Source organism: Microtus pennsylvanicus, chromosome 2, assembly GCF_037038515.1.
Source record: "Microtus pennsylvanicus isolate mMicPen1 chromosome 2, mMicPen1.hap1, whole genome shotgun sequence".
In the NCBI taxonomy this organism is placed as follows: Eukaryota; Metazoa; Chordata; class Mammalia; order Rodentia; family Cricetidae; genus Microtus; species Microtus pennsylvanicus.
The window spans coordinates 148,250,322-148,269,250 of NC_134580.1; the positions used below are offsets into that span (position 1 = coordinate 148,250,322).

The following is an 18,929-nucleotide window of genomic DNA, read 5'->3' on the forward strand; positions in this document are numbered from 1 at the left end:
AGCACAGAGGTTTGTGGGTACCACTGGATTGGGACCATAGGAAGAGGCTGCCAGCTTCTCTCTCTCTCTCTCTCTCTCTCTCTCTCTCTCTCTCTCTCTCTCTCTCTCTCTCTCTCCTGTTTGTCTCTTCTGCTGTTTCCTCCACCCCTAAGGCCACATGAGCCCTTGCCACAAGGATACGAAAGCAGCCCCTTGACAGCCCCCTTGTTTGGAGGCTTGTAGGCCCTGCTCCCAGCTTCACCTATGCCTCATACTCAAGAAGCAGACCCCTCCGAGCTGGCTTGACCAAAATCGTGTCACTCCTGGCCACAGAAATGACAAATTCGCAACCTACGCTGTGCACGACCTCCTGACGCAGGCCAGTGCTCTCTCTGCACGATAACAGGGGTGCTATTATCATTCCTGCTATTGCTCCTATTATGCGGGTGCATTAGATGGCCTCAAAAGGGAGAGATAATTGGCTACCATCACCCCAACCAGTGTGATTGGTGCCACGTACAAAGAGCTGAAAATTAAAGGCTGGCATTGTCGGGTCTGGTGGGGACAAAATGGATTACAAAAGAGACAAGCTCACCTGCTCCATTACACCCTCCCAGAGACATTGGTAAGAGGACAACCAATTTAGTGTCTGATTTAGATCTGTTCCTTCTTTTGTTGCCTAATGAGTGCCATGGGGGCCACTGTGGGAGCTGCGAGGTTGCCTCAGAGCAGGGTGAGGGGCAAAGGCACTCAGGAGATCATTAAGCTCTTTAACACGGCCCCAGAGCTGGCTTTCTCCGGAGCCTCCCTCATGACCAAGTTGGTGGGGTCCTTGTTTTCAGACTTGATCATCCAGTAGAGGAGGAACATCTTGCGTTCAAAATTTCTGCGATTCAGGCGCCGGGCAATGGTGACGGGTGTTTCCCCCTTGGCGTCTCTGTCGTGAATGGAGGCACCACGTTCCAGTAAGGGCCCGATGCAGTCCACCCTGCCCATGGCTGCAACCACATGCAGGGGCGTCCTGCCCAGAGGTGATTTGCCCAGGCAATTTGCTCCTGTAAGATAAAAAAAAAGACCCATTGGAGTAGTCTGCTCTCCCAGGTGGGAGTCCCACCATCTGACCCTGAGGTACCTCGAGAAGGGGCCAGGGGCTATGGTAGGGATCAAGGGAGGGTTGACACTGCTCCCAGGGACATGGTGGCAGTCCTTATCTTATCATCTCTCCCATCCAGCCTGGTTCCATGGGGCACCCATTCCAGTCTCCTGTTCCAAGTCTATCACTGAATCTTGCTGTCTGGGGAGCACTCTTTGATGTCTTTGTCTGCCTCTCACTACACTGCTTAGTCATTCCAAAGCTATCCCCACCCCTTCTTGTGCTTTCTACTGATTCCCTTTGCTCCCAAGGCTCCAGGTCCATGTACTTCCTGTCTTTACCCATAACTACATCATTCTGCACCTGCCCCAGGCTCTTTGCACATACTATTCCTGTTACAGACTACACTTGCATTTTTTTCTTCTTAGGATTTCAGTAATTTCCTTAGCTCTTCCTCTCTACAACCTTTACCCCAACCTATACAAGCTCAGTATGCACAATGTTTAATGCATCCCATATGTGGCTAGCTATGGAATTAATCATTTGTAATCCCTGGCTGGCTTTCCCACCTAAGATCCATGCTGGCTTTTTGTCCCCAGCACACAGCTAGAGGTTCTGGGGAGGTGACAGGGGATAACAGCCTATGCATGGAGAGATCTGGGTTCTCTCTGCCTCCTGCAGACAGATGGGCTAATGACAAGAGTCCAGCATGGACTCACGGGGTAACAAAAATCATGACACAGAAAACAAGGCAATTCAATTCAACCCAGTCGGCACTGCGGCTGCTGCCACAGTCCGACTGAGCTATGGCTGGCTGACGAGGCGAAGCTCAAGTAGGCTTCCAGAATGCGGGCATGACTCTGTACCTCCCTCTGTGGTGGCTGCAGAGGATGGAAAACTTTGCAAAGCTGGCTGTCATTTTTTAACTGGTGCCTTCAAATACATCACGGCTCTATCAGAGCGAAGATGACTTTTTATGAGCTTAAAGGACTGCTGGGCTGTGGAAGGCCATCTTTCACTGTACAAGAGAAGTGCAGGAAGGCAGTGTGGAATGGCAGAGAACATGGTGTTATCACCCAGCCATCCCTGAGCTCTGTAGCAGAGATGTGACATGCCAGGCTTCTGCCCTGGAAAGTTGAGGTGTCTCCCACCCTTCCTGGTTGAAGGGGGGTGATAGCCAGGACTGAGCAAGACTGCAGATGAAAACGACAGGGCTGGAGGTGGCAGCTTAAAAGGCCAGAGGTCCTTGCTAGTCCTTCCTTTTCCCAAGGAAGTCAGAGCTCTGGGTGGTCTGAACCTGCGGCACTGTTTTTAGTGGATCGTCTTTCAATCAGGGGTGCCATTCTCCCAACCAGGGAGAACAAAAGATCCCCCGACATCTGTCCAGACACAGTGCTGACTACAGCTTTGAACAGCGGGACAGATGGACAGATGGACAGATGGTCACCCTCAAGGGGAGACAGGAAGAAAAGAAGGAGCAGTGAGCATCTTTCTGAGGATCTAATTTGAGAGGAACCTCCAGCCAGCCTGTTGGCCACTCCTTGTGATACCCAAGGTGAGGTCCACTGCATTTCTGTGGGGCCAGGATGAAGACAGACTATGGGCTACTCGGAAAGGACAAGTTTGGAAGTCCTGGACACCCCGTGTCTTACTGTCCTATAATTTTGGTCCTGCCACAAGAGAATGTTCTAGAGATCCAGCCCAGAGATGTGCAAACCTCCATAAGAGCCCCACAGGAGACGTGTTTGGTGGGTGAGGACTGGGGTCTAGGGAGCCACTGCTGAAGAAACAAGATAGATCACTGTGTCCTCCCAACCAGACCAGGTAGTGCTTTCTGCGGAATTACCAAGTTCTAGGAGATACCGCACGGAATCCACGTGGCCTCTGTGTGCGGAGATGTACAAGGCCACAAACGCCCTCTGGGCGGTCCACTGCCTCCACTGCTCCCCCTTAAAGTGCTGTGAGTTCGCCGTTCGGTAGAAGGTGTCCTCGCTGATGCCAAGACAAGACAGCTGGATGAGAGAAACAGGTCAGGGTCATCTCCAGAGCGTGACCCACACCCCAGGGCGCATGAGGTCCTACTTGATCCAAACCAGGAAGCACAGTGGGAGGAGGGGGATGCTGACAGGGGACACTGTTCGGTGACCTGCATGCCCTCAGGAAGGGCAGCCACCCCTGGTCAGGCAGGGGACACAGGATGGCCTTCCTGTCAGGTGTTCTGAAGGGAGAAAATAACTTTGCTAGTGTTCAAAGGAAGATGTTTGTGGCCCTTTGGAAATAACAACACAGCACGGTACCCTGAAGGAGCTCAAGAAGAGGGAAGTCCTCTTGGAGCTGTGATGGATTCTGCATTCCTTTCCAATCTACTTCCGTGCCCAATGTCAACTTCTTGAAACTTTCCGAACTCTGCTGGGAGGTAGCTAGCGTGCCATAGAACCCTCTTGGGGATGGGAAGAGGGCCATGGGTTACCACAGTGAGGACCGTGCTTCAGAGGTCCAGGGTCAGGGAGGGGGTGGGATGAGGAGGGGCAATGGGGTCAGGAGCACAGGGAGCAGAGGGCAACAGTTACCTCCTCAGGCAGGAGGGGATAAGCTGAGGCAGTGGCTAAATTTCCAGGAAAGAAGAGAAAAACTGGGAAAGGAGAAATTGGGGATGTAGAAAAATGCCTGGAAAACATACTACAGGTGGGGTTGGATAGACCTCCCTCCTGTGTCTCAGGCCTGGGGTCTGTGATACAGAGACTACCACCACCCTCCTTTCCCCAGATGCACCCAGCACTCAACCTTCCCTTGAACCCCATCCCACCAGGAAACTGCCTCTTCCTCCCCAGAATCTCAGAGCTCTACCCCTCAAAGTCTTCTGTGTCCGGGAGCCAACCATTCATCTTCACAGAGGGGGTGAGCATTCCTGTCCTGGTCTTCCCCCCTCCCCCCGCCCCCAGCAGAGACTGCGGGTTGCCCAGCAGGGGGTCTGGCACACAGGCTGCTGTCCAAGGTGACCCCATCCCCCTAATCAGACAGAACCTCCTGGGATATTTCTGCTCAGTTGCTCATGGCACACAAGTCTCCGAGCGTGGAGCTACAGCCTCGTTCTTAGGATTAAAATTTCATTGTCAACTTGACCAACACGTAGATATTCGGAAAGGCACCCCTTGAGCTCCACCGCGGGTGAAGTAAACACATTTCTAAGCTGTAAAGAAGTGAACCCAGGGGACTCAAGCCCAGAGTGGCTGGAGATACGCCATTTTTCTTCCCTACTCTGAGGCCTTTATTCAAATGCTCATGTTAAAGATGGGGGGGGGGAGTCCCTCAACCCCTAATATTGAAATAAGCATGAAATCACCTTACTGGGGTCCCCTTCCACGGCTGCCAAGACCAGTTCTGTCCAACCATCGTAATGCCAGATACATAATGAAATCACTGCGCCAGGGATGACATCGTAGAACCTCAGGGTGGCATCGTCCATCAAAATCCCTGTGGGGAACAATTTTTCCTTTTAACAAAATTAGGATTTAAAGAGAAATCACTGTATCAGTTGAGATAGTGTCTGACCTTGAATCACGCAAAGATACATTTAAGATGTTGAGCAAAGGGGGGGAATGTCTCTCCCTTGATGGCTGCACAGGAGCCCGTTTGCTGCTTCTAATGCTCTTTAGAAAATTAATTTGGCTCAGCTCAGATCGAAGCTGGACCCAAAAAGAAAAAAAAACATACACAATAGCAATGATTTATAAAATTTTGTAATTACAGCTTGTCCTGTTGGGGAAAAATACATGAGTCAGTGAAATCGTTTTATGAGGCAAACTCTACAAATAGAACTACTTAAATTTGAGCTATACATCACAGGCCCGACAGTGTACTTAGCAAGTTATATACCTTCGACTCAATACCGAGTTCAGGGAATGCTGCCATTAGTTGGCTAAACAGATGACAGTGACGCACAAAAGGCCTTGCAGATGACAGATAGCCCTCGTCAGGGTTTCTCCACGTCATCTTAACTGACACTCTCAACTAGGTAACTAACCCTCTCTACCCCACACACCACAGTCTCCATGGCTTCTGTCGTGACACATCAGCCACACCCACGGCTAGCTCTCGCAGTGAAGGACGTCCCCCAGACATTGCCCCTGGTAGGGACACATTGTCCCCATATAAGCCTATGGTAACATCAGAAGCAAAATATCAACACTCACTGTATTTGGACCTGAGTGTCAAGAGTTCTCGCCTGACCCAGCTTGGCGTCTTGAATAAAATGGATACGTGAAGAACAGAGGACCTAGGTAGGCCCCTAGGCCCACATACATAAACCAGCCAGGCTTAGTGGCACACACCTGTCATCCCAGAATTTGGGAGCTGGAGACAGGAGGACCAGGAGTTCAAGACTACCCTGAGATATATGAGAGCCTGCCTAAAAAATAAATAGATAAATAAATAAATAGTTATAAATAAATAGTTGAAGGGGCCTTATGTAGGGAATGTTTTTTGAAATGTGGTGGTATTTAGTTTCTCTTTTAAAACACATACACGTTTCTTTCTTGGTCACCTACCATCTTAGGGACCACAGAAGACTTGGGTTGTCCATAAGCAATAATGGTCTACCCAAGCTATACCGGGACTCTCTCAATTGAGCAGAATCCGTGAATGTTCTGGTTTCTTGCCCCTCCAGCCTCTGTGGCTCTCCCTCCTGGGGAGCAAAGTGAGGCTGGGCCCCCGCTAGGATGTGAGTGATAGAGCAGACTCCCCCCAGGCTCGTGGGTACCACTTGATGACCAGACTCTCAGGAGGAGGAAGACAGAAAACTCTGGCCAGCAAATCTGTAAGTTAGGGTCTTATTTGTGGCTTGAACATGGGAGCCAGTCTGTCACTAGCCTAAGACAACCTGACTTTCTAACCTCTTTGTACATGTCCAGGAAGAGATGGGTTTCTTCACTCAGTCGTTCCTATACAATCGCTAGCACATTCCCTCTGCAGACAGTCAGCCACTGAGACAAATGCTACTAATTATCAACAGATACATAAATGATTGGCAGGGGCACTGCTGGCCCATGAATTCACTTGACTTGTTTTGGCCTGGCCATCGAGACACTCTCCCGCCATGATCTCACTTGCCCTTCCTTCCCTCTGCCACCTTGGAGGTGGGCAGATGGGCCAGCCAGTTATTTATAGGCAGGGACCCAAATGTCTCTTAGCGACAGATCGGCACCATCTCCACCGTGCCAGCCGCAGTCAGCCCAGCCCAGGGGTCAGGCCTCCAGCAGTTGCTAAGTGACTGCTGAGTCTCAACACTGTGACATCAGTGTGAAGTCACCCCACCTCTCATTCCCTCTTCAGCTTGCTTGAATTTCTTGCTCATTGGTGAAGACAAAAGAACCAGCAAGGGTCCAGAGTTAGGAGGATACATAATTTCCAAATTCCTTGTTCCCCCGACTATGCCTCATCTCTTTCATAACTTGTCAGCTATAGAATGAGGCTCAAAACACAGCTTAGAGCTCCATAAAGCTTCAAGAATATCGAAAGCATCTTTACACAACTCTAAGGAAATATATGTGCCATGGAAAACACTTAGCCTATTTTTTAAGAGCAGCAAGGAAAAGTGTTTTGGCCTTGCCTGCACACACTGGCAAAATGCAGAGTCATTCCTGTCCACCGGGGAACAGCACAGAGAATTCTGGAGCTAATGGGGCTCTGCTTTCCGGATTAGGAAACTGAGCCCAGGAAGGGCAGCTCGAGAACGCTGAGCTGAGCGTGGGGACAGGCTGCTTTCAGAGCTGTCTCCATCGCTCCAGGCCCTGCAGTACTCTGCAGTGTCTCTGGACTACCGGCTGTTCCCCAGGCAGCCTCTCTCCTCTGTCTTTCTCTCTCTCTCTCTCTCTCTCTCTCTCTCTCTCTCTCTCTCTCTCTCTCTCTCTCTCTCTCTCTCTCTTCATTTTCTTGAAGGGTTTTGCGTTGATTTCCATCGGGTGGGAGATGATGGAGCCCAAGGGGCTTTGATCCTGTTCTCATATCCTAAACATTGTAGGGAATGGGGCCAGGGACAGCCGCGTCCTCAGGTTGAGGGAAGGATTTAGATGGAAGAATAGGCTGCTGAGCCTCTCACCTCCACTGGGTGCCTCCCCATGGAATTTGTGTAGACCAGGGTTTATGGGGGTTCTGATTCAAGAGAGCTGCAGGTATTAGGTTCTAATTTCGCTGGGCTCCCTTTGAGCCCCCCCCCCCCAATGTGGGAAAGGACATAGCTTGGACCTTGGGGTTTAGATAGTAGTGTCAGAGTTAGGGGTCCTGATGCTTTGAGTTCTGGGGTTCTGATGAGGGCAGGATTTACTCTGGACTTGGGGTTCTCATGACAGCAGGGGTTGCTGGCTGCTTGGGGGGTCCTGGTTTAAGAGCAATCTATGGCCGAATTTAAGGTCCTTTCATGGACTGGTTTAGGCAGCTGAGAGTGAGGAGTCAAACAGCTCTCCCCTGAGAGTTAGGATCCTGCTACCAACAGAGTTTGCCCTAACTTTGGGGTTCTGCTATGAGTAGGTTAGGCTAAGGGATCTGTATTGAGTTTTGGGGTCCTCATGAATAAGGGTTACTTTAAACCTTTGCTTCCTCACTGGCACACAGCCGCGTCAGCTTTGAAATGCTCCTAACACATGATGTTGGTGGGGGTGGGAAATCGAAGAGAGGCAGGCTTGGCTTCACTCTGGGGGGGGGGGTCCTGCTGTAGGCAGGCTTTATTTAATCCTTGGAACCCTTAGGAGACACTTAGCTTGGACTGGGATCCTGCTGTAATCATGCATAGTTTGAGGAGTGCCTTTCAGAGGTGCACAGAATTGGCTTTGGGTTTGGGGGTCCAGATGTGGGCAAGGTCCTTGTGTAGACTGGAGTTTGGCTGCACAGATGAATGGTGAGATATGGGGGGAGGAGTGTCTCAGAATTGGGTACGTAGGCTTGGTGTTGATACTTATGATGTGGGTGGAGTCTGCTCTGGGATTTAGGGTGCTGGAGTGGCCGGGGGCAGCTTTAGAGCATTTGAGGTTCAAACACAGCAATGTGTGGACAGATTTTGGGACCCTGAGTTTGTCTCAGTCTTCGGTATCCTTTTGTGGACACAGCCATGGAGGATTCCAGGTCCTGAGGGTCATGTGGTTAGCCTGGGGACTTGGGACTCATATTTGACCAGGTTTGTTTTGATTTAGGGATCCTAAGGTGGGTAGGGTTGGTTTTGAGTTTCAGTCTCTTTATGTAAATGCAGCTGCTGGAGGATCTGGGGTTCTGAAGGAGTGACAGCTAGTCTGGAGACCTGGGGTTCAGTCTTGGGTAGGTATATTCTGGATTTGGGGATACCAGGGTAGGAAGGAAGCATTTGGTTTAATTTTGACATTCTTATGTAAATAAGTTGTTGAAGTAGTTGGGGTTCTAAGAGTGATGGCTAGCCTAGATACCTGAGGTTCAAACTTGGGGTTCGGGTTTGTACTGAGTTTGGGGTCCCTGGATAGGCAAGGTTTGTTTTGCATTTTAGCATCTCTATATGCACACAGTAAGGGTGTGGGGGGCTACAGTAGTAGTTATCCTGGGAGAGTTGGGGGTTCAGCCTTGGGTAAATAGGTATGTTTGTTCTAGGCTTGGGGTTGTAGGATGGGCAGGTTTTATTTTGAACTTTAGCACCGTTGAATGAATATATACTTGGTGTGAGTTGGGGGTGTGTCTGTGTATTAGTGGCTGATGGGGGGCGGATTTGGACATTCAACTTTGTTCTGGATTTGGGGGTTCCAGAATGGGAAGGTTTCTTCTGAATTTTAGCATCTGTATGTAGATACAGTTGATGGAAGCATCTAACAGTCATGGTAAGTCAAGATTTGGTCATGTTTGCTCGCATTTGGGTGGGGGGGGGGTCCCTGACGTGGGTAGGATTTAATGTTTAGTTTCCTTGAATGGCCATTGGGGGTGGAGGAATTGGGTTTCTGAGGCTATGATAGATAACTAGTAATCCTGAGACCTGGAGTTTAGTCTTGGCTAGCTTTGCTCTGGGTATTGAGGGTCCTGGGACTGGCTGGCTTCTTTTGTGTTTGTGCAGTCCTGTGTGGATACAGTTGATGGAGTTTTAGGGTTTTGACCTGGTTATTGCTGGCTTGCAGATTTGGGGTTCAATCTTGGACAGATGTGCTCTGAGATTGGGGTTCTAAGACCAGCAAGGTTCATCTCAGCTTCTGGAATGCTTGCACAGATAGCCTGGCTACAGAATTTGGGGTTCACTACTTAGGGTTGGTTTTGGATTCAGGAACTCACAGGGAAAAGGCCTGTCCTTGATTGGGGGGTGGTCTGTTGAGGTCTAGTTTTGCTTCAAGTGATGGCTTGCTTGTGTTCCTTATAAAGACAGAGGATCTGGGCTGCCAGGAGGGTCTTGCTGTGGATTGAGATTTGAGGTTCTGAGTAGCCTGAACTTGCTCGAGGTTGGCAGACTGGAGCCAACAGACAGAATGTTTATGAACCAGGTCCACCTTTACATTTGGGGTCTAATGAGAAACCTGTGTGTTTGGAGTTGGGGGCTCTTGAGTGGCCTGCGCTCCAAGGGGCCCTTCTAGATGGGGGTCCAGGGTGATTGGAGTTGACTTGGTCACTTTGGGACCTCTGGTAGTTAGATATATTTTGGAGACCCAGGGCAGGAGTGGGCCGGGGCCCTTGTGTGGAAGAAGCTCGTGGGTGCCGGAAGGGACTGGGCAGGGGCCACCTTGGTCCAGGAACTGCAGCCGCTGTAGGTTGAAGGGGATGCCGACCATCAGGTCCAGCTCCTCTTTGAGCTCCCGCACCGTCATGTCATTGCGGCAGTTGGCCACGCGGAACAGCTCCCCAGTCTCCTCCAGTTTCACCCGCAGGAAGAAGACGTCAGGGACCAAATCTGGCGACACAATGGAGGCGCGCGGGTCCCCTGATTGTCCCTTAATCCACGCGCGGGCACGGCTCGTGGGGTGAGCGGTGCGCCCGCCCGCCTTGGGGTCGTGCCGAGGGGTACCCCCCTGCGGCTTCCGCGGCCGCACGCTCGCCCCCGCCACGTCCGTCGACCTCCGCATGGCCCGCGTCATCCCGCGCGTCATCACCGCCCCCGCTTGGGCCCCCGAGACGGGAGAGGGGGCGCCCACGCTTCCGGTTCCCCGCCACCTCCCGCCGCAGCCCTCGCCAGCCTCCTAGCGCTGTGGGGAATCGGCTTCCGTCTGTCCAAGGCAGAATGCAAGATCAGGGAGAACCATCCGGAAACGCTAGGCCCACCGTTTCTAAGGTGGGCTCCAGGACTGCCCCCATGTGCTTCCAGAACACAGTAACCCAGGCAGACCTGGACCACAAAGGAAGTGACCCAGGCCTGCGTGGAAACGGCATCAAGCCCATGCATCCTGACACTACAGCATCCTCGAGGGAGAAAAGTATGGAATACATTTCATGGGACAGGCTAGGTTAAAACCTTTTCAAGTAGAGCTCACACGGGGGGTGGGGGTGGGGACCTCAAATATCAGACCCCAAGTAAGGTCTTCAGGGGTTGAAGGAAGCACCAGGGAAAGGGCAGGGGGCCAGAATACCTTTGGAAAACTCTGTTGTTACCAAAATAAAATACAGCTTGAAAAAATGCATTTGGTATAGCAGTTACAGAAATATGGGCTGAGAGGCACAGTGGTTCAGGCCACCCACGCATCTGGGGTCAGGGGTAGGGTTCAAGATGACATCCTTGACTATACAGTAAGCCAGTAACACAAAGAGGGAGGGGCTTAATCCTTTTATATCGAAGAGAAGTTCATTCTAAACAACAGATAACTCATTTGTACAGCGCCCAGGGTGGCCCTTTTTCTTGCAGAACTGGGATCTGCAGAACTGGATCCCAAGGCTTCACCCATGCAAGGTTAGCTCTCTACCTATCACAGAGCCATAGTCTACACAGGAGGCTGGCCTTGTTACCTGAAGGAAGTGTTCACAATGGATCTCAGTGCCCAGATTCTACCTCAGAACACCGGTCTTTGTTCTTTATTTTTGTTTATTCAAGACAGGTTTCTGTGTAGCCCTGGCTGTCCTGGAACTAGCTCTGTAGACCGGCTGAGCTTAAACACAGAGATCGGCTTTCCTTTGCTTCGGGAGTGCTGGGATTAAAGGCGTGTGCCACCACCGCCCTGGCTTTTTGTTTTTCTTTATAGAAAATTATGCTCTGTAAAGAATCCAAGATTCCAGCTGATTTTAATAGAGCCATCTTCATTCACTTTGTAGGCAATAAAAGCTTGCTTGTTGTAGAAGCCCAGCAGTATGGTCTGTCTATTTGCTGTAGGCACACAACCTAGACTGTTCTTGTTTTGTTTTTTTTAAATCTTTTGCCTCTAACTTTGATAAATTAACTCTGCCAAAGCAGCCCAAACGTCGTCTGTGCTTGCTGAGTTCTTTACACATTTCCCATTCTGTTTGGCAGTGTAGATTCTTCTTTTTAAATAACAAGATCAATGGCACTTGGGGACCTACAGGGGTATTCTGTATACCAGGAAATTCAACATATAAGTTTACAGGATTTTTGTTGTTTTGTTTTTTAAGCTCCTGGGTCCCATGGGTTGCTCTCCCACCTTTGCCATGTTAAAATCAGAAACAAAGCTGGGGTAGACACAGGTATAGAGCCATACCCAAATGTCTACAGTATACAGAATTAATGAATGGAAAGCTTTTTTTTAAATACTTATTTATTTATTATGTATACAATGTTCTGTCTGTGTGTATGTCTGCAGGCCAGAAGAGGGCACCAGACCTCATTACAGATGGTTGTGAGCCACCATGTGGTTGCTGGGAATTGAACTTAGAACCTTTGGAAGGTCAAGCAATTCTCTTAACCACTAAGCCATCTCTCCAGCCCCCTGGAAAGCTTTTTAATCTATACAGCATCTTTCTGTTTTCTGTGTACTTAAACCAACATAGAGTACCTAACTCCTCAAACCAATGTTGCCTGGAGAAAGTGCTGGTCAAAATGACGGCTTCTTTTTTCTTTTGAGTCTAAAGTGGAAGTCAATATCCGTGCTTCTCAGCAGTCAGCCTCCTTCCCCCACCTGAGTCCCTATGTTTGTTTGTTTGTTTGTTAGTTTCTGTTTTGTTTTTCGAGACAAGATTTCCCTGTGTAGCTTTGGAGCCCATCCTGGACTCACTCTAGACCAGGCTGACCTCAAACTCACCTGCTTTTGCCTCCCGAGTGCTGGGATTAAAGGCATATGCCACCACTGCCTGACTGAGTCCCTCTTAAAAACAACCTATGGCTCGCTACTCTCAAAGACCAATACACATTTCTTCCCATCTCTGAAGGGAATATCCTGAGTACAGTGGTTTATAACAACAATACATGACCCTAGGGGAGCCCACAGCAGAGGACACAGTTCAAAGGTCACCAAAGCAGCTGCATGGAGCTACATGTGCAACAGTTCCAGAGCAGGTCACAACTTCACATGACATGTTTGTCCACTGTTGGGAGGCTAGTGTTACAGTCATATATTTTCTTCCTGTCAAGTTATTTACATATGTACAGTATTTCAGCTGGAGATAAAATACAATGCCATAAACTCCATTTTCTCAGAAAGGATTAGGGCAGCAAGCCCAGAGAAAACATACAAGCTTTTATTAAATTACTTTATTGGCAAGGGAAGCTGTATTTACGTTTGGTTTCCTTGGATAGGCAGGCCTGGAATTCTTTAGATTGACCTTGAACTCTTGATCTCCCGGTCCCAGCCTCTTAGGTGCTGGGGTTACAGATATGAACAAACTATACCACACTCTGGTGGCGGGGATGGGGGTGGGGGTGGGAGTTTAAGTAACACAGTCTCTCCTAAAACACAAACGGCTGGTCACAGCTGATCGTGTGGAAGCCAGAGAGTCACTGGTGCCTAGATCCACAACCTTTCTAAACTGCAAAGAATCAAGTCTGCACAGGTGGGAAGCACAGGACTGCCCTATCACCTGAAATAGGCCTCCTTCAGAAGCTCCAATACGATTGGATCCCCTTCAAGTGACAGGCATGTGTACACTGAAGCCATCCCTGTGCACCCATGACAAGGTTGTGTGTGGCTTTACTTTTCCAGTATAGTGGTGTCTATTGCAGTCTGCATCTTTGGTTCTAGGGAAGCAAAAAATGAAACATCTTGGTCCGGGTCAGACTGCAGAGCCAAGAGAGTCTCTTCAACAACTTCAAGATGATGGTTCCCGGCATTTCTAAAATATGCTAAGGAGAGAAAAGTTGGAGTTATATGTGCCATGAACTGTGTTCTAGAACATATTCTAATTTTGTTGTCTTTTAAGCCGCATGTCAAGACACTGGATAAATTTTCCATGAATATCCACATACTTAAGTCCTTTCAAGTAAGAAGTGCCTTATTCCAAAACTATTTCAGAGATTTTAATGGTGGGCTGCCAGAAGTGATAGCGGCTTTAAAAATTATCCCTTTAGATGCTCCTTGTTCTGCGATGCATGAGAACTGGCATGTGTGATCAGCAGCACGGGGAGAAGGCTAGAAATGGACAAACAGGCCACGCTGTGGGTGGAAGTAAGGCAGCACAGACACACAGCTTACACCCACTATCATTCAAGCCTAAACAGCCAAGTGGAGTCACACTGCAGTAGCACTGAGACAGACTTTGGGCTTTCTTTCCTACTGGAACTGGAGCTGATAAATGTGCCCTGTCTAGAGAGTGATAGATAGTTTGTATCTGGTGTGCCCTTGTTAAACAAATGGGATTGTGTTCATCTCTTTAGCTGGCTTGTGCCTCCAGTGTGTTGCTATGCAGCCTGCTATAACTCCTTGGGGACCTAGCTGCTACCTGCCACAGCTAAGGTTAACTGAGAATCCAGCAAGGCCCACACACCCTTCTCCAGCAGTGTCTGCCGCAGGGCCTTGGCCAGCAGAACCCTCACATTTGGCACAGGATCCGATGCCAGGCTCAGGAGGCTGGGAAGCAAGTGCTCCACAAATTGATCCACAGGAACAGACTCTTCATTGACCACAGCCTGCAGAAATAAGAGCCACAGCCCAGCAGTGATTTTCTCAACATTTCAAAGCACACATACTTCTATAATTCTAACGATATCACTTTGGAACCTGTAGGTTTGAGAGCAGTGCACATGTGAACTTTTACATTTCAAGAACTAAATTTAGTTATAAGCAGTGGCTAATTTGCCTAACATCCTTCCAAAGAATGACTGACAAGAGCACAGGATTTAGAGGGAAACATGGGTTTTGGAGCCTGGTCTCCTTGTGGCCTCAGGTAAGTTGTTTAGCTTTTCTGCACCTGGCTTTTCTCAACTGCACAGTGGCTGACCCTTTGTACCAATCACGTAGCACAGTACCACCACACTGTACTTACCTGGCCAGTAAGAACTTGTTCAGAACCCCGCCTCAGAGACAGGGGCCCAGATGCTAGCCCAGGCTTGGGTGTCTGTAAGAGCTGGCCATGTCTGCTTGAGCACAGCAGCACAGTATGTGCAGTACACCCCTCCTTTCTTCTCACAACCGACCCTGATAGCAAAACTAGCCTTGTTTTATGGTAAGAGTGCCACCAATGTGGTGGTGGTGGTGGCACTGAAAGTCTTAGGACCAACAAGTGAGTGGGGACTTTAGCCAGGTGTGTGGCTTCTGGGTCCTGTGGGTGTTCATGGCAAGGCTAGCATCATTGCAACAATGTATAAGGCCATCAAGGGGCTCTAGGTGCCAAGCTTGCTGTAGGCAGCTGGACTGCATCAGACCAGCCAGCCTGGAACAGCACAGGAGGATACACTTTACTGTGCAGAGAGACTTGGTTGCGCAGGCCACTGGCAGGGAGCTCAGAGAGAGGTTCTAGGCCAACTAGGTCTCAATCCAGACCTGTCTTGTCACCCTGGTACCTTCTTCCCAGAGCTGTGTTCAGATCAAAATTAACAAGTCTCTGAAGTATGCTATCTCCTGAACATCCTTCCCTTGTTTTGTGTTTTTCTTGATTTTCTAAATCTTTAACATTAAGCTTCTTTTTTCTTAAAAAAAAAAAAAAAAGATCTTGTTAGTTTTTCTTGAACAAAATGGATTGGAATCATTTCTTGGTTCTCACATTATTTTCTACATTCTAGATAAATAATTAAAAACATAAAAAGAAAAATATTTCATTTCTGCTTTTGCTACACAATGATGTGAATACTGATTTTTTTCTTCACAGATGGCTGTGCTGCGGAAAAATACTGGCTATGTTCCTCTAGACCGACAGGGGGCGCTGGTGAGTCTCTCACTGCAGTTGTTTTTGAGGCAGGGTCAAGGGACTAAGTGGAAACAGACAGGGCCCCATCAAAGTCAACTGTGAGCACAGCTGGGCAAGCAGCTCCTGGAGATGGCGCCCAATCCCTTTGCATTTGTGGTGCCAAAAGACAGCATGATGAAACATCAAAATCATTATCCTTATCATTACCCTAAACATCATAACATTATCAAAATCCTCAAACCAAAACCCACAGCTTTACACTTTAGTGGGATCCTGCCTAGGTCACTTGACTTCTCTGGGGTTTATGCTTAACCTAAAACAATTATCCTTAAGGGTTAACAAATGTGCCATTACGTTCTACCGTGTTCCACTGGGTTCCATACCAGGAGGTCTTACTGGAGAGCCAGATGTACCAAGATGGCTGACATTCAGGTGAACTTCAGTCATGAGGAAGGGGTTGTAGAGGAGACAAGGGGACATAAACTGTAAGCCTGGGGCATGAAAAAGGGTTTCTGCACCATCCCCCTGAATGAAGTGTGACAGGAGTGGGCTGGGTCTGGAGGGAGCGCTGGCTGGCTCTTCACTGATTTCATCTCCATGATACCCAGTACACAGCAGGTATCAACCGTGTGTGGGATGTGAACGAGTACCCAGGGTGACTGGACAAGACGGTATACCTCCCAGCTGTTGAGTCTCCTCTAAGGTGAGGAGCCTCAGTAAAGAAGCCCAGCCTCTGCCAGGGACAGGAACCTGTGGCTGTGCTGACCTGACAGATGCAGGCAAAAGCTTGCCTTCCACCCCACTTAGGGCAGTGCCGGAACCTGGAGACGAGCTCCTGCATGAAACTGAGCCCCAGAGCACACATGCCTTGGGAGTAGAACTTCCGCAGCATGGCCACCACCTGCAAGCAAAGTGAGAGAGCCAGCCTGAGGCAGGGCCCAGCAGAGCTGACTCAAAGCAGCACTCTCCACGGCAGGGGGTGGGGGGTGGAGAGTGGAGAGGGATAGGGGCGGCCATTCTAATGTTCTTGTCCATCTTTGCAATGGATTTACCAGCAAGAGAAAGTAGCTCAGTTCTCACTGGAACACACACGTTTAAATAAGTCATAATACATACATGCACACAGAACTCTGCAAGGGCAATGTAAACAGAGAAGGGGATTAACAGACAAATACATCAAGGAGAAAGATCCAGCTCTTAAAACACATCATCTTGTGAAATGTTGTAAATTATTACCTTTGAGGATATGGTACTTTTATAAAATTTTAATACCATCAAGGAATTTAAAAATCATTATTTTCAAGTAAGACTGTCTTTCTCTCAGGGGGCTGGAGGCTATACACACAGAACAGGGTCATCTTTTCTAACCAAGGCCCTCCCCTTTATGAATTATTCTACAAAGCTGTATAGAATTCAACAATAACAACAAACACACACACACACATAAACAACAATAAAACACTAAGCTATTATTTAAAGAGTTTCAAATACAAAATGATTCCTGCACACTTACCATCATGGAAGCATAAAATTAACAGAAGGGTAGCCTGAAAACTGATAAAACAATAAAGCTTCTAACTTCAAAAATTAAAAAAGCTGGACTTATAGAGAAAACAACAAACATCCCAGAAAAAAAAAGTGTTAAGATGGGAAACAGATAAGAGTGTGCTGTTTACAAGAATGAGCTATGGGAAGGCTGGCTCCTTACTAGCTTGAAGGAAATCCAGCGCACTTGAGAAACTTTGTCCGCACATAACTTCAGGGCGACGTGCCTCAGGTAACCATGAACGTCGCTGGCGCTGTAGAGTTCCAAGATGAGGATCAGCTGCCTACAATCACAAGCAGGGGGACCCCTACCATTAGTTACTAGTCGATTCCGCTCCCTTCCTTCGGCGGCCACGCGGGCGCAGCAGCAACAGCCAGAGCAGCGGGCGTGCTGAAGCCGCTGGCACCGAGTGCTTTGTAAAACGGGTTTGGGCGTTCAGGGCATGAGTACCGAGGTTCCAGCATCGGGCTATGGTTGAAAGGCACACAAAGCTCTGCCCTACAACACACACAATGTAAAAGCAGCCACAGGCCTGCACTTCCCAGGCCACACCATGCATGGGTCAGCGGGAGCGAGAGCCGAGCGGCGGATGGAGCCCTCGCTCTTTTTCCTGTGTTCTTTTGCCTCCATTTCTTTTTTATTTTGCTCGCTCTTTCCCCCTCGTTCTTCTTTCTCATCCGCTTTCCCCTAGCTCGTTTATGCCCACTCTTTTCAAACCGTTTGCTTTTTACTGCTCGCTTCATCGCGGTCCCCTCCGCACCAGTCTGCGGGCAGCCCTTTCACTCTCGCTCTTTCTGGCTAGGTCTTCCCTTCACTCTCCAGCCTCCCTCGCTTTTTCGTTAGCTCTTTTTCCCTTGCTCTTTCTCTCTAGCTCCCCCCCACCCCCGCGCCCCGTTCTCGTTAGTTTTTTTTTTAATCCCCCTTGCTCCTTCTCACTAGGTTTTTTTTCCTCCTCGTTCTTTCCCGCTAGCTTTTTTTCCCTTGTTCTTTCTCGCTGGCTTTTTTCCCCCCTTGCTCCTTGCTCGCTAGGTCTTTTCCTCCTTGCTCCTTCTCGCCAGGTCTTTTTCCCGTGTTCTTTCTTGCCAGGTATTTTTTTTCCCTTGCTCTTTTCTCGCTAGGTTTTTTCCCCAGTGCTCCTTCTCGCTAGGTTTTTTTCCCCGTGCTCCTTCTCGCTAGGTACTATTATTCCCTTGTACTTTCTCGCTGGGTATTTTTCCCTCGCTCATTCTCACTGGGTATTTTTCCCTCGTTCTTTCTCGCTAGGTCTTTTCCCCTTGCTCTTTCTCATTAGGTATTATTCCCATGCCCTTTCTCACTAGGTATTTTTCCCTCCCTCTTTCTCACTAGGTATTTTTCCCTCGCTCTTTCTCGCTAGGTATTTTTTCCCCTCGGTCTTTTCTAGCTGGGTCTTCTTCCTTTGCTTTTCCTCGCTAGGATTTTTCACTCGCTCTTTCTCGCCAGGTCTTTCTTCCTCGCTCTTTTTCCCCTCGTTTTTTCGATAGGACATTTTTTCCTTGCTCTTTCTGTCTCACTCGCCGCGGCCCGAGAGCCCCCGCTCGGCTCGGGCGGAGAGTGGTGTGATTTGCAGGCAGGCAGAGGAAATGAAAAAGGGCGGGGAGGAAGCGGGCTGCGGCAGGCTGTTTCATATCGCTCCCGCGGTTTGCAGGGGAGGCAGTGGGGAGGGGGGATGAATATCGCTCCCCGCACAGTCCTTATCGCGGCCCGGGGCTGCAATAAGCACAGTGATGGGAGATAGGGCCGGGCCGCCGAGGCCCAAGCCGGCTCCTGCCGCCAGGGGGAGCACGGCCGCTGCGCCGGGCCCAGGCTTGTTTTTCTCAATTCTTTTGAGTGTGCTGAGAACATGACATAATGACTAAACCTCAATCTCTCAAATTAAGCATAATGATTAAAGCTCACAGCAAAAAGAAAATCTTCCAGTTTGCCCCTGGCACCGGCCAAATCATATCCTGAATAGCTGAAAATGCCAGATGGATTTCTTCAGAAAGATAATTATTTGAGAGATGACTAGTTGTGAATAATGAAAATGAAAACTAAAGATACTAAATAGCCCTCAACAAAAGCCCAAACAAGCACCCCACA

General features: G+C 49.0%; 2 protein-coding genes across 9 annotated transcripts in view; both read right to left on the reverse strand.

Moving 5' to 3' along the window:
* Nucleotides 1–4,388: 4,388 nt before the first annotated feature.
* On the reverse strand, nucleotides 4,389–9,873 carry Ankrd60 (ankyrin repeat domain 60). The gene is made up of 2 exons (XM_075963234.1): nucleotides 9,789–9,873; nucleotides 4,389–4,546 (listed from the first exon to the last, which is right to left on the reverse strand). The coding sequence occupies exons 1-2, from the start codon at nucleotides 9,871–9,873 to the stop codon at nucleotides 4,389–4,391; spliced, it is 243 nt and encodes an 80-aa protein (XP_075819349.1).
* Nucleotides 9,874–12,680: 2,807 nt separating this feature from the next.
* The window catches only part of LOC142844576 (serine/threonine-protein phosphatase 4 regulatory subunit 1-like), an 88,498-nt gene continuing 82,249 nt past the window's right edge, over nucleotides 12,681–18,929 (reverse strand). For 7 of the 8 annotated variants that reach the window (XM_075963225.1, XM_075963233.1, XM_075963230.1 and 4 more), the window contains 4 exons: nucleotides 16,992–17,112; nucleotides 16,050–16,184; nucleotides 13,925–14,066; nucleotides 12,681–13,283 (listed from right to left, as the gene is read on the reverse strand). In XM_075963225.1, coding sequence (XP_075819340.1) covers nucleotides 13,132–13,283; nucleotides 13,925–14,066; nucleotides 16,050–16,184; nucleotides 16,992–17,112 — 550 coding nt within the window. In that variant the 3' untranslated portion in view covers nucleotides 12,681–13,131. The remainder of the gene's footprint in view (nucleotides 13,284–13,924; nucleotides 14,067–16,049; nucleotides 16,185–16,991; nucleotides 17,113–18,929) is intronic. The other variant, XM_075963229.1, reaches the window with a different exon arrangement.

Coding starts and splice junctions, on each gene's coding strand:
- Ankrd60 (XM_075963234.1), bottom strand. CDS start 9,873: ATGACGGTGCGGGAGCTCAAAGAGGAGCTGGACCTGATGGTCGGCATC. Junction 4,547..9,788: donor GCTGCAGTTCCTGGACCAAG/GTGGCCCCTGCC, acceptor TGTTCCCCACAG/GGATTTTGATGGACGATGCC.